Raw genomic sequence first — 14,102 nt, forward strand, 5'->3', positions numbered from 1 at the left:
AAATTGCGTCATTCACTCTAAAACAACACCTTTCAGCGGCATAATGCATTTCAGGGCTTGTGTGTAGAGTATGTATGTTTCATTCAGTGAAAACATTCACTGGCATTCATTCTAGTAAGAGTGCTGTGGTTTAAATATTGAAAAAATATAGGACAGAAACAGAGAAATACAGCATCATGTATGTGAAAGATGAATAGTTGTGGTGCTGCAACTTATAGACAGTACATGGAAACTACATTTTTGGGGGGGTTAAACTAGCCCATTGACTCCAAGCAAACCGTCAGAGACAAAACTCTAAAGATAGTATAGAAGAATGAGAATAGTGCTTGTTTCCTGAGCCGTTTGCAGGTGCTTGTTTTACTGCTAAAACATCCACTGATCTCACATACACACACAACAGCTGGTCACTGACCCACTGAGCCTTGTTTACTCGAATACATTCATGACTGTCACTCAGAGGAAGAGGGAAGAGGAAAGAGAGGAAGATGTGGGCCACTCAGCAGTGCTCGGCACATCTGCTCAATGATAAACTGAACAATGCCACTGTGACCACTAATCTTACACATGCAGATCAAGGACACAGGAAAAAATGAAATGGCACAACAGAGAGAGGGAGGAAGCAATGAAAGAAAGAGCTTTTGTTTCAGTGTATATAAAAAAGAAAACCACGGCAGATAAGACAATAACGTCGAAAACAGGAAAGTACTTATCTATTTTCATTTGCTTCACCTTTATCTGTACAACGGAAAGATCGTTCAGAGATATTGTGTGTGGTCTGTGGCAATGGTGTTTAAAGGCCTCGCTTCACTGATTTAGGTTGCTACATCTCAGGTTTTTAAGTTTTCTGCCTTTGCAAAACTGCCATGATGCTACATAGTTATGCTACAGAGTTGGTTGCCATGGCATTGCTGTGGGATGTTAAGGCGGTTTCACCTCGCAGTTGCTTTAGGGTGTTGCTAGGGGGTTACTATTAGGATGGTCTAAAGAGCTGTTTTGTGGTTAGAACATACACCCAGGTCTCTATGATATTCCGGTCCCTAGATAGTGAATGTACTATGAAGTCATACAAAGTAAATCATGAACGTACAATTATTAGGAGTCCCAGCCCTAACTCTGCCCCAATACTCAAAAAAAAAAGTTAAGTTAACTTTATCTTAACCCATGGTTGGGTCAAAAATGGAAAAAACCAACTGATGGGTTAAACTGACCCCCAAATAAATCATATTTCACCCACACATGGGTTGCAACAGCCCAGCATTTTGGACTCTGACAGCCATCACGATGTTGGGCGACGCGTGTGTGCACGGACGTAGAAAGTGAACGCAAACAGTGAATCGTAATGCGCTCACGTTTATGGTGTGTATAACTGAACTACGTTGTGTGTAAAGTTGTCAATGATGACCTGAACTGTGCGCGTCCGCAATGGCAGCGGGAAACATCAGTGCAGCGTGACCCGCGCAGTTGACTTATCACACACACACAGCCTACACTGCTGGGCTCACGATCTACTCGTCTGGAAGAAATTCCAAATTTGCCTTGAAAACTGGTCACAAAATGTGTTTTGGTCGCAGTCTGGAGCACTGATATAATTGTTTTTAATGTTTTGGCAGATGGCCATCTAGCAAACTGATGTCATTGTCCATCACGATGTTTCACTGTAGGCATCGTCCGATGCCAATTTGGTAGACATCGCCCAACCCTACCCAGCATAGGATATTTAATTTATAACCCACCCATGGGTTGAAAACAACCCAGCATTTTTTAGAGTGCAAACGTAACCGTAGATTGTGCCATAACATACGAATGAGTTCACAAAATTAGCCACCTAGTAAAAACTATTAATTTATGTTGTAATGACTCAATGTGAAGAAGCGACCCAAGCTTTTTCTTTTGCTATCGTCCTTGAACATCGTAAATCTGTCATTTACATAAGTAATAACACACCTCTCCTCCGCAAGCCGCATCATTTGAGGTATCACTGGTGGAGATGAGTTACACATCAAAGATTAACATGTAGCATTAGGGGTTTGTTCAAATTCCTAACCCTAAGTATGAGCAACAGTGATAATAATGCTTGTCTTAGCAGGCTCCACTAATGATTTAACACTGATGTCAATAACGGTGCATGTGTAAACGCCTTAAGATAGAGATTTGGCTTTGCTCAAAGCAGATAAAGATATAATCCACCGTTCCAGAGAATAAGAGCATTCCAAACCATGTGATGCACATATGTAAGCGTGTTCCTGCATGTGTGTGTGTCAAAAGAGATATCAAAACAAAGGTGTATTCTATGTAAGCATATAAGTCTTAGTAAGCATGTCTCTTACTAAGACACGATAGCTAAGCAACATCATCCATATTCAGCTCTGAAAGATCTTGATCTCCGCAAACTCACGCAATTTCACATCTTTACCAAGCAGATTTTGCTTGATGTACAACAGTGTCTATGAGTAAAGAGCAAGCGTGTTTGAGCATTATCGAGGTAAGCCTTTGGTTGGCCAGCATCCAAATGTTCCCGCAACAAAGCACAATAGGTTTTGATCAGTGGAGGCTTAACACGAGTGTAGACTTTGATATCTGACTTATCTACTGATGCAGACCATAGTTGGAGAAGCTACTTTGAAGCTTTTTTATGTGAACTTTCTGAACAAAACAATTTTCTAAAATTTTTGCTATATTTTTTTTAAGGATGTCATTGCAATACAGTGTCACAGACAGTGGTGTAGTTTTGTCATGCTACTGTAGACTTCTGCATGAAAAAAAGTTTTGATCTTCAATTTAATTGTTATAATTTTCAAATAACTTATTTTACATCAAAGCCATGCTGCAATTTTTCTGATCTTAAGTCTGCTACTTTAACCCTTACAAAAATAAGTACTTCAAGTTCATTTTAAGTATATTTAAGCAAAGTTCGTGTATATTTTTAATACTTTATGTAGTAAATACTAATGTCAATGTTAGTATACTTGCAAGTGTAGTATTTCAATAAAACTTGGGACTTAACTGGCCCACTTTTGTTGTACTTTTAAGTACAGTATACTTTAGGTGTAACAGTAGCAACTATTTTCAACTCCTTTTTTATTTTGTACTGCAACTACAAATGAACTTCTAACTTACATGCTGTTTACTAGCTCAATACTTGTAGCAAATTATTTACCCTGCGTTCATTCCAAAGGGATCATCTCTATACCCTAAGCCCTTCGAAGGGTTTACCCCCTGCAGTGAGAGCTTTGAAGGGTGTAAGGGACCAAATAACTTTTTTTCTTAAGTCCCCTTCTGCGTCATCATCCCATGCCCATAAGGAGGAGCCGTTGCCACACAAAGAATCTGTGCAAAATATCATGGGGCGTTCCCAGCCAGCCTTCCAGCCGGTCTTCCAGCCGGCGCCCAACCTTGTCCCACCGACGTTCAAGTCGGCGGTCCCTCCCAGGACTTCTCCCCCTAAGTCCCCCAGAACTCCGCGCCCTAAGGCGCAATCAGGGACTAAGACTGTTCCTCCCATGAACCTTGTCTGTAAATGTTTATTATTTTTGATGTCCCACCCTAGTCCTGTTGTTGTTCTGTCATGTTTGCCCTTGATTTTGTTTTCATTATTTTGACTTGTCTTGTCTGTCATCCAGTTGGTCTTGTCTCGTTAGTCTGCCCCTTGGTGAGCACCTGGAGGTGCTCATTAAAGGGGGGGCTTCTGTCACGACTCTGCTTTATCTTGTCATGGATTTCTTGGTCTTGTGGCAGAGTCATGGCAAAGCCTTATGTTTAGTGTGAGAAAGCCATGGGGTGTTTATCTTTTGACACTCCATGTGTTTTCTCGTGTCTTGTCATTGGCCCCGCCCCTCTCGTTTCCTGTATTGCTTCCCTGCCATGTCTAATGTTTCCCACCTGCCCTCGTTGATTACCCTTCATTTGTCTTCCCTTTAAAATGCCCTCATGTTTCATTGTCTTGTGGCTCGGTCATTGTATATGGTGTCTTTGATTGCGTTCCATGTTCTGATGTTCCCCGTATGCCTGTGCCTCTTGTTGCCGTTTCGTCTGCCGTAGTAAGTGTTAAGTTTAGTCCTTGTCAAGTGTATGTTACTTTAGTGTTACTTAGTTTACGTCCCTTTTTCTTATATTATTATCTTGTTCTTGTTTACACCCCATCGTGGGTTTTTGTTTTGTGTTTTGTATAATAAACTCTCTGTTAACCCCTTCAATCCCGCCTGCCTGCAATTGGGTTCTCCTCGCTATTCCTGATAGTTTTTACTCCAAAGTACCCTTCGGAGGGCGATATATCCCTTTTGGAACACACTGTAAGTTTACACGTTTTGGAAAACTACAGCTATACTTAGAATACTTCATACTATTAATCTCCATAAAAAGATTAAGTACAAGTATAGGCCAAATATAGACTTTTCTGTCAATTTGTCATTTTAAGTATATTTAAAAAAAGTACATAAAAAGTAGACTGAAAGTATACGTTCTTATTTTTGGTTTAAAAGAAACATACTAAAAGCACACTTGAATAAACTTGTTTTTTTTGTAAGGGAAACTATGTTTTGTTTCTAATGTAATTGTACTGCCTCATGCACTTAATCATCATAATTACTAACTACACTATGTACAGTATCAATGGTGAACATGACACCCTGTTTGAACAAGACGTGACCACTGATGCACTAACACGCAGCTTTGTCTACACTGAAAGTGTTGACCCTGCAACACTTGTATGTCAATGTTTTTCTATCCTCATTGCACGGATGTCTACTTGGCATAACATGCAATGCATTTTCATACCAGGTATAAAAGCATGCTCAACCACACCTCTCCCTCTTTTCTTCTTCCAACTTGGGGTCTCCTTGTTAAATGGCTCAAAGGGATGAGATGAGACATGCACAAACACTCAGAATCTACGTATGATAAGAAAATATGCAAAGCCAGTAATTGGAGGATGGTGAGAGAAGTCTAGTCTGTGTCTCTTTGTGTAAACTGTCTGGACCCCTCTTGGGAATTTCCCTTGGCTTTTTTGTCTTGCACAAGCATTGCAACACACTGTTATTCTTGTGAGGGCTTGAGGGCTTGTCTCTGGTGGCAGAGGTCTTGGTCTGTTAATTCCTGTGGACACACTGAAGCTCCGCAGGAGCCGCAGAGACACTGGGGATGGATGAACATGCCATGAATTAAGAAATAGGAGGAGGAGAGATGGAGAAGAGAGTCCTTCCTCCAGCATCATCAATAATACATTTGTCCTTACATTCTGTTCACTCATGAGCACTGCAGAGCAAACCAAAATATTTGGAACCCAACATTTTGGCATTGTAGTGCATTTGAAGACGAGCTCTTTCACACTTTTTCAACTTTCACTATATCTTCGGTCAAATCACAGATATTTGGAAACTGGGAGAATAAGCTTGCGCTTTGTTGTCTTTAGGGTAAAACACTTCACCCAAAAATGAAAAGACAACCGTGACCAATAGTCGTGAATCTACTTTAAAACACGTAAAAGATATGTAAGAGACAAAAATAAATGAATTAATATGGAGTCGAAATGATAGATTTTCATTTTCTTAATACTTCACTTTACAAGAGCTTGACCTGTCAGCGAGTGTGTGGTGTATGTACACTACCAAAGTTCACTGTATTATTCTCATGCTTGGATGGATGGGAAGGAGAGCAAAGGTTTTTGGTTTTGGCAGCGATCCCAGCTTGGCATGGGCCGTCGGTGCTCGTGGTATGTGTGGGTACCCGTGTGTTTAAGTGTGTCTGTGTTTGCATCTTACAGAAAAGGTAAGAGCTCGCATCCGCGTGCTCTGTAGAGGTTTCCCACACGCATTACTGGTGGATGCAGTTGTGCTGTTCTGACTCATTCTCTTTGGCAAGGCAGAATCTCAAGGGACTCCAACTCCCATAGTCCAGTTTTTTCACTGGCTATTTTTACCACAACCATAACAAATTTTCCCTCATTTGCCTTTCCTCCCCTTTCTTCATATCAAACTGTGGCAAGATAATCATCCATATCAAAGAAACATTTCTTTTTCTATCAGCTCTTTCAGTTCAGCTTGTCTGACCTTCATCCCACTCCCCTTACCGCCCCCCCTCTCTCTCTTCATTGAGACGTCATTCATGAACTACAGACGCTGCTTTGCAAAGTTGGATTTCCAGATTCTTCACCTGCTGAAGCTTTAGTGTGTGTGTGTGTGTGTGCGCGTGGGCACTCGCGCATTCCTCTCCATCTTACGGCTAAAGCCAGGGTCAGGAATGCAACTCTTGTCACACACACACATACACACAATGAGATGAGAGCATGCGCAACCAGAACACATTTTTGATAATGTCAATAGCATTCCATTATTCCTCTTGAATGATCCCAATTTACATTTATGGACCCAGTTTACCGACTTGCAGTGCATTAGCCTATGTCAGTATGTGTGTTATCTGGGATTCGAACCCACGACTGTTGTGCTGCTAACACATTGCTCTTAAGCGACAGGAATGAAAATTCATGGTGTAGATTCTTAATTCGTGTGGGTATGCACTGTATTCCTTGTCTATTTTATCTGCTGTTGTTTCAACGTTAGGACACTGTGCTCACCTCTCTTTCTCTCATTCCTTGTAGTCTATTCATTCGTGCTTTCTTTCCCATCGATTCTCCTCAATAGCTGTCTGTCTGGGTTGCTTCCTGCCCCAGTGGGGCCAATTACGGATTCACCCATCTAAAACCGAGAGAACGAGGGAGAAAACATTGGCTTCAGTAGACCCTGAAACTCACTCAGCCTTATTTCTCCCGTTAGACATTAGTCTGACAGAACAAGGCTAATGTAAACACCGTCTGAATGAGTTAATGATTAACTTTAATACCTTAGATGAAAACACCTTGCGTACTCTCTGTCTCAGCCTCAAAGTTTGAGCATTTCCTCATTTCGGTTTTAATATTATATTCGTATTAATATTTCGCTTTTAATATTAGCGCGTTTTAACGGCCGATTCTGAGGTAACCGCCAACTGCACATCTCAGCGCGAGACGGCTGTTTTAGATTCAAAGCTGTTGCGTCAGCACGTCACGTCCTCACTTGTCAGATCTTGAGGAGATGCGGAGCGGGGAAAACAATGAATCATATCTGTCTTCGTGGTTTTAGCAAGGTGTAACACATCCAGTTTTCACTGAGGCGGCAAGTTGAAAGGCTCGCGGTTAGCAGAGATTACCGCGTCCTGAGGGGGCGCGCGGCTCGTTGAGTTTAAGATGAGGAGATGAGAGAAGCGGCAGCTCATTCACTGTCAGATGTCCGACACGCCGCGGCACCCTCTGGCTGGAGTTTGAACGAAATAAATTGTAAGGACATAAAATGGACTGTTTTGGATAAAGTGTGGACGTTACTACATCTGTTTTTCCTGGATTACTTCTGGATTTCGAGTTGAATCATTTTTAGACGAAAATCAGAAGCGATGCGATGCAAGCAAAGGATAAAGCGACGCTTAATTTGCGTATTTTAAACGAAATGATCTGACGACAATGATCGTGACGCACAGTGTTTTAGGTTCTTCTCACTCAAATGTGCTGGAGTTTTTTTTTATATCGCACGTAAAATTATTGTATTAAAAGCTATACAAATTATATCAGGAGCCTGTTTTGAGGCTCGTTTTTTATGAGTTGCTAGAGTTCATCTTTTGTGAGATTGTTCTCTGGAAAGGCATGTTCCCTGGCTCCACGCCGGTTGGAGCATCTTTGCGGCTCCGGTCGGGAAGGTTTCGCCTGCGCTGGTGCACATTTGGACCACAGGGGAGATGAGAACCGCGTTGATCCTTTTTCTCTTCTGCTGCTTCTACCTGCTTTCAGCAGCCGCTGAGGTAATATAAGCGTCCGAAAACGAAAGGGAATCACCTAAAATAGAAATACATGGGCATGCAGATGCATTATTACTGTTTTAAATGGTTTTATTAGAACTTTACGTGGTCGTAAAATAACATGCATTCCTAATGCTCCAATTGGTCCTTCGCCAAATGCTTAATGTCCTTTTACGGACAAACACTGGTCATTCTGTGATAAAAATTACTTTTAGGGGACGTAATTTCTGCTATAAATCGCACCGTTATTCATTTCATTAACACTCTATATGCATAGCTGCGTAGTTTTTTACTCGCTTGTATATTTCTATTATAATGTTTTATTTTATTTACAGGAAGCGCCGATTCCCAAAGAACTGATCGAGAGACTCTCCCACAGCGAGATCCGCAGCATCAGCGACCTCCAGCGGATCCTGGAGATTGACTTCGTAGGTAAAGTCTCACTGTTTTTTGGAAATGGACTTTAAGGTTATTCGACATGAGGATTAGTTGGGGTACACTGCTGGCATGAAAAACGTGACTGTGGGAAATATTCTTTCAGAGGAGACCCACTCAATCTTCCCTGAGCTGAAAGTTCACGGACCTCGCCGTTTAATCGAGTTTTAGCGAACGCCTCAGCAGCCGTTGCCTAGAAACCGCAGTCCGGTTCCTTTGCTCTCTGCGGCGCACGTAGCCTACGGCAGAGTAGTTGAACTTGAGAGGTGATGTCACATTTTGGCGGGACCAACGTTTTTAAATACGTCAGTGTACTTTGAAAATGTGACGTTTCAGTTAACGAAGTTTTAATTACTGAAAAGCCCCGTAAGAAACGTAAAAACCTTTAAGTAAGGGATAACAGGCAGCCGGTGTTATCGCAGAAATAATCTCGGACAGTGTGATCAGTCTTGTATCACAGGTGCTTATTTCGCGATAACACTAACAGCTGGCTTCGTGTACGTTATCCTGCTTATTACACGGCTACTTGCCTTATGACAAAAAACTGGACATGAAATATGAATTTGAAATATTTTATTAGCACATTTTTCCGCGAGGAAAAGTGGTTTGCTTTCGGTTTTAAGGTAAGAAACGACGTTCAGATGTCACGAACAGGCCATTTGGTTTAATCATTCGTAAATATAATGTCATATGTGTTATTAAAAGATATATTTAAATTTAATTCGTCAAAAAACCTGTCAAAATGATTTGCTGCATCCGGGTTACCGTGTGTTATTAGTTGTGAGAGGATGTTATGGGAATATTAAGGAACCTGCAAATGTCGCGACTGGCCAATCAGAATCAAGCATTCCAAAATAAGTAATAAAAAGCCATGTTTGTATGAACTTTACTTTTTCAAAATAATTTTAAGATTACAGTCTAAAATGTTTTTATTTATTTACATTAATAAAATGTTTTCTATTAAAAGTTATGTACAGTAACTGCAACATTTGGGTGGAGAATTGAGATATTATACATTTCTTGCTAATACATCTCGTAATCTTAGATGACATTTTTTCTTGCGACATTTTAAATATCTGTAGCTACTTTTACACTATCCTGTTGTGCACAACTGATAGAAAATAAGACACATGCTAACTTTCATACTAAATTTAAGGTAAACTAAAGCCCCGAACCTAAGCTTACTTAAACTTTATTGCAGTTTTCCAGCCTTGCATGCATTTACATTCACATTTATTCATTTTGCAGACGCTTTTATCCATATAGCAACCAAGTGACTGTACAAAATTGTGTCATGCATTGCCGTTTCTTTCTGAAAATGCGAATCTAATCCAGGAGCATAAAATACACTACAGCCATAATCATAAGAGTCCCGCATTTGATTTCCCCATAAGTTCTGTAATTGAAATGCAAACATCTGCGTCTGTGTGGCTGGTGCCTGAGGGAGGTCAAGAGACTCTCTCCATTATACTTTTGTCATGCCGCCTTTATGAGTTGAGTGGGGCTGAATGCCAGCGCTGCTGTAATGTATTATTCATGTTACATTCCTCAGTTTGTGTGCGCCTCCGCGTGTGACGGTGCGTCTGCGTGTTCGAGAAAGAAAGAGATTGAAGCTGAAGTAGTGTTTGCGTTTGTGAGGTCTGCTGCTTTGCTAACTAGTCTATGCTACGGTGCTCAGGCCTGAATTAAAACCACCCTCCTCCTGCATTAGGGTGGTTTCCGGGGGCAACAACAGGGGCATCTCTCTCCTGTTGTATGGCTGAATGGCTCCCCACAGCCACAGAAAAGATTAAACACTACCATACTTGCGGACTTGTACTTTCTCCAAACTGTCGAGTATACTTTAATCTGAGATCAAATTGTTGAGTCTAGATTTTTTTTTTCGGGTGGAACCAGATGTCCTCAGGCAGTGCATATACAACATTTGCTTTGTAATCTGTATATAAAGGAAGTGCGCTGACAGGTTAGCAGACACATTTACTTCAGTCAGACTGGGTTTTCTTGATTTTTTTTCATTCAGTACGGTATCATAGCAATTCACAAGGAGGTCCTAAATCTGCCAAAGGGCACTATTGACTGCAGTGAGAAAGGGATTATAGGTTGACAATGGATGTTAGTTTGTTCTACATGCCAAATGTGTTGAAATGTGCTCTGTTGTTCTCATTGGTTCATTCACTTTCCTTGTTTTCTTACTGTTGCAGAGAATGAGGTGGTGGAGGAAGTTAAACAACAAGGCCACCACAAGGAGCATCTTTACGACAACAGACACCTTAAGAATTCACTTGCACACTCAAGACGCAAGAGAAGCATTGGTAGGAAACAGACACACCCACAAAACTCAGTAAGTTTGATGAGTGTGATCTTGAAGCTTATGTCCAGTTTGTTTACGCCTGTCTAGAGGAGGCAGTGCCGGCTGTTTGTAAGACACGCACGGTGATCTACGAGATCCCGCGGAGTCAGGTGGACCCCACCGCCGCCAACTTCCTGATCTGGCCTCCATGTGTCGAGGTGAAACGATGCTCGGGCTGCTGCAACACAAGCAACATGCGCTGCCATCCCTCCAAAAAGCATCACAGGACTGTGAAGGTGAGAACACGCCCACTTCCTTCTGTCAAATCATAGATCATTGTCAGAAGTTTGGAAGAAGTTTGCGGTTTGGAAGCACTTTTCTACTCAGTGTGTATATCAATGTGATCTCACAGGAATCCGTAACTATTCGGAAGGTGGATAATTCACATCAGTTGGTATATAGGAAACTGTACAAAATGTCGAATTTCTTAGAAAAATATCAATCCCTAAACCTAAACTCGCGGGCACGAAACCAGATAAATGAGATGTACATATCCTCAAACAAGTACTCCAGGGAGTTAATGAATGACTTCTGAAGCAAAACGATACGTTCCTGAGTAAAAAACGATCAATATTTGTTTATCCAAGATAGGTCACTTTAAAATTGAAGCATGCATAAATATAATAGCTACATCCATAATGGCGACGTGCCGGCTCAACTTCGAATCTCATTGGTTCTCACTTGTTTCAGAACGAGATGAGATTTAAAATTGACATACGTGAAGCTGTCACATCGACGTCATTTTTGGGTGAACTATTTCTTTAAAGCCTGTTAAAACAACTATTGAAGAACTATTAAAGAACTATTGACTCGGGACGGCAGCACGTTAGCAACTTTTAGCTAGAAAAGCATTGCAAATGTATCCCCTCATTACAAAACTCTTCATATCACCTCATTATTCATGAAATATGGATTTGTGGTTATACATTGCTTGTACAGTGAGGCTGGCAACAATGTTAAAGATTGTTTGCTACCTGTCAGGCCTATTTACAGGAAAGCTTTTCGCATTTCTCAATGTAACAAGAGCGAAGCGTGGGACGCGCCAAAGGGAGGACGTCGTCCATGAGAATTTCAGGGCCACTGAACATGTTAAAAGAGTTTCAGACTTCCGCGTCGAGTTAACAAATAGCCTTAACCTTGAGTTAACCGCTGCGAACGTCTGTGTGTAACTCCACTGCTTTGGGGTGTGTTATATTGGATTTATCTCACTAGCTATGTGTGTGTGTGTTCAGACCTGAATAAAGTATTGTATAAACGGGCCTGCAGGGCAGCTGAGTTGGCAGGGAGGGAAGGAGTCTGTCAGTACGATATGAGGTGTGTGTTTAGAAAGGAAGGTTGGAGTCGGTTCATCTGCATTACAGGAAACCGTCCGAGTCCCATTTAGCTCTCACCTTATCTCACCTCTGGAACAGCAGAGGAAACGTACACTTTTGATTGGGTTACGAGTGTGCGAGTGCAATGTTCCCACACTTCCTTTCTCTCTCTCAGGTGGCCAAGGTGGAGTACGTACGCAGACGGCCAAAGCTCCGGGAGGTGCAGGTGCAGCTGGAGGATCATCTCGAGTGCGTGTGCACGTCCAAACATCACTCCGAGTCCCGCATGCACACGGGTACATGAATACTCCCACTCTGTCTCATGGCCTTCCTTGACAATACTCGCTCTTTAATGCTCTTTAATAGGTTTTCCATTACGTGTTTTATTATTTCCCCCTCCACCCTCTTTCCTGTCTCGATTTTTTTTCCATTCACAGGACAGCCCAGTTTGAGAGCTAAAAAAGGGAAGGATGGAAAAAAGATATAGTGTCCAAAAGCGTCAGGAAATATTTACAGAGTCTATATTTAGACAAATGGTCAGTAAGATAAAGCCGCTATGGGTCATAAGATAGCGAGTGGTTTAATGACCAATCAGCATGCTTGATTTAACCGCGAATCGGGAAGGCCACCAATCGAGTGTTTCGATTTGTGGGATGGTGGATTGTTGGGGGGGAAATTGTCATAATCACAGAGAGTAGAAAATTGGGAATGACTGGGAATTACAAGGATAACTGGGAATGATTGAATATGATGATATGAATTCAAACCTGCGCGCTCACAAGACCTTAAATAACATGGATTTCAAATAATTTTCTGGTTAAATACACGTTTGCACTCTGTAAATACCATAGAAAATAATTATGACTTGCAACTTAATGTGTTAAAAAGCAAACAAAGAAAAGTGCAATGAAATGCCAAATACAGTATGTATACTTGCCTTGTAAACGTCTTGGCATAACTTTTTGTTATTTGTCAGGTGTGCTGCCAAAGGCTAACAATGTAACAACGGCTCTTTTCTCCACAGCAGATAAAAGGTGAGCGTGGCACTGGATGAAAGAAAACAGAAGAGGTGAGTGGCAGCCATCACATCCAATCAGATAACTGGGACAGCACTATAGCCGCTGAGCGATATCATCTGGAAAAAAAAGCTGCTCAACCTTGAGCAAGACAAGGGGGTCTTTTTGGATCACTTTGGACTTTTCATGCACCTTCAGAAGAGACTCACACAGAGACTTTGCTCCTGGATTAAAAACTATGCAGAGGAGAAAAGAGACTGCAGTGACAGAAAGTGGAAACAAAAACTTTTGTGAAGCAGACGTTGGGACTTCAAAATTTGTTTCCACAACTTTTTAAATGGAGCAACTATCGCAACTTTATTTGTATATCAAAATTTATTTTCTCCAGCAAATATTTGTATTGTCTTATTTTTTTATAACTGCCAGTTTTCTATCAAGGCTGATTTTCTCGTATGTACGACGTAGAATGAACAAGTACAACAAAACACAAACTACAATAACTGATACTAATAAAATACATACACTGTGTACACTGTAGTGTTTTCGTTTGTCAGAGAGCCGCACCAAAGGAAGCAGTTCGGTTTGGGGTATATTTGCAGTTTAATGGTGAAAATGAAAGATATTTATTTACAGTTCATTACAGTGTGTTTTTAACATAAGTGTTATCTCTTCCATGTTTATGAGTGTTTAGTCCTAACTAGCCGCAAACCACAGCAAGTGGTGGGCGGCAGGACATTGTGTTCACAATGAGATCTCACTGGTTCAAAATACTGCATAACATAGTTGCCTACGAATCATGTCGAAATGAGTATATTTATGAGAAGTGCATGTAAACACCAGTGCAATATTATTTTTACCAGTGGGAAATGTCTTCAGATGGCTCGATGCCAATGCCCAGTGACAGATCAGATCACTAATCTCCAGTTTGCCAGTGCAATTTTTGCATATACATAATTTCCCATCATTGTCCTTGGCAGCATCAGATGATACAATGTAGATTAAATACATAATTTGCTTCTCATGGTAAACTTTTTTGCATCAGGTTAGTGTTTAAGGGAAAAAATTCTGTCATTTATTCACTCTCATGTTGTTCAAAACCTGTATCCGACTCTTCTGAGGAACACAAAAAAAGATATTTTGTGAAATGTCTCAGTGGTTTTGTGTTCGTAA

General features: G+C 41.1%; 1 protein-coding gene across 2 annotated transcripts; it reads left to right on the forward strand.

Annotated features, from left to right (window-relative positions):
• The first annotated feature begins 6,888 nt into the window (after positions 1–6,888).
• On the forward strand, positions 6,889–13,454 carry LOC130548738 (platelet-derived growth factor subunit A-like). 2 transcript variants are annotated; one of them, XM_057325711.1, is made up of 6 exons: positions 6,889–7,821; positions 8,154–8,250; positions 10,455–10,565; positions 10,652–10,839; positions 12,092–12,212; positions 12,944–13,454. In XM_057325711.1, exons 1-6 carry the CDS (start codon positions 7,759–7,761, stop codon positions 12,952–12,954), a joined length of 591 nt encoding a protein of 196 aa, XP_057181694.1. In that variant the 5' UTR covers positions 6,889–7,758; the 3' UTR covers positions 12,955–13,454. The 2 variants fall into 2 exon arrangements, with proteins under 2 accessions (XP_057181694.1, XP_057181692.1); XM_057325709.1 differs by having other exon boundaries at positions 7,013–7,821; positions 12,941–13,454.
• Positions 13,455–14,102: the final 648 nt, after the last annotated feature.

The sequence above is a fragment of the Triplophysa rosa genome, linkage group LG25 (assembly GCF_024868665.1).
Source record: "Triplophysa rosa linkage group LG25, Trosa_1v2, whole genome shotgun sequence".
Classification (NCBI taxonomy): Eukaryota; Metazoa; Chordata; class Actinopteri; order Cypriniformes; family Nemacheilidae; genus Triplophysa; species Triplophysa rosa.

Bases quoted from the DNA above. Each gene is read 5' to 3' on its own strand.
- LOC130548738 (XM_057325709.1), top strand. From the start codon at position 7,759: ATGAGAACCGCGTTGATCCTTTTTCTCTTCTGCTGCTTCTACCTGCTT. The intron at 10,566-10,651 runs GTAGGAAACAGA...ACGCCTGTCTAG, and splicing joins AAGACGCAAGAGAAGCATTG to AGGAGGCAGTGCCGGCTGTT. The intron at 10,840-12,091 runs GTGAGAACACGC...TCTCTCTCTCAG, and splicing joins AGCATCACAGGACTGTGAAG to GTGGCCAAGGTGGAGTACGT.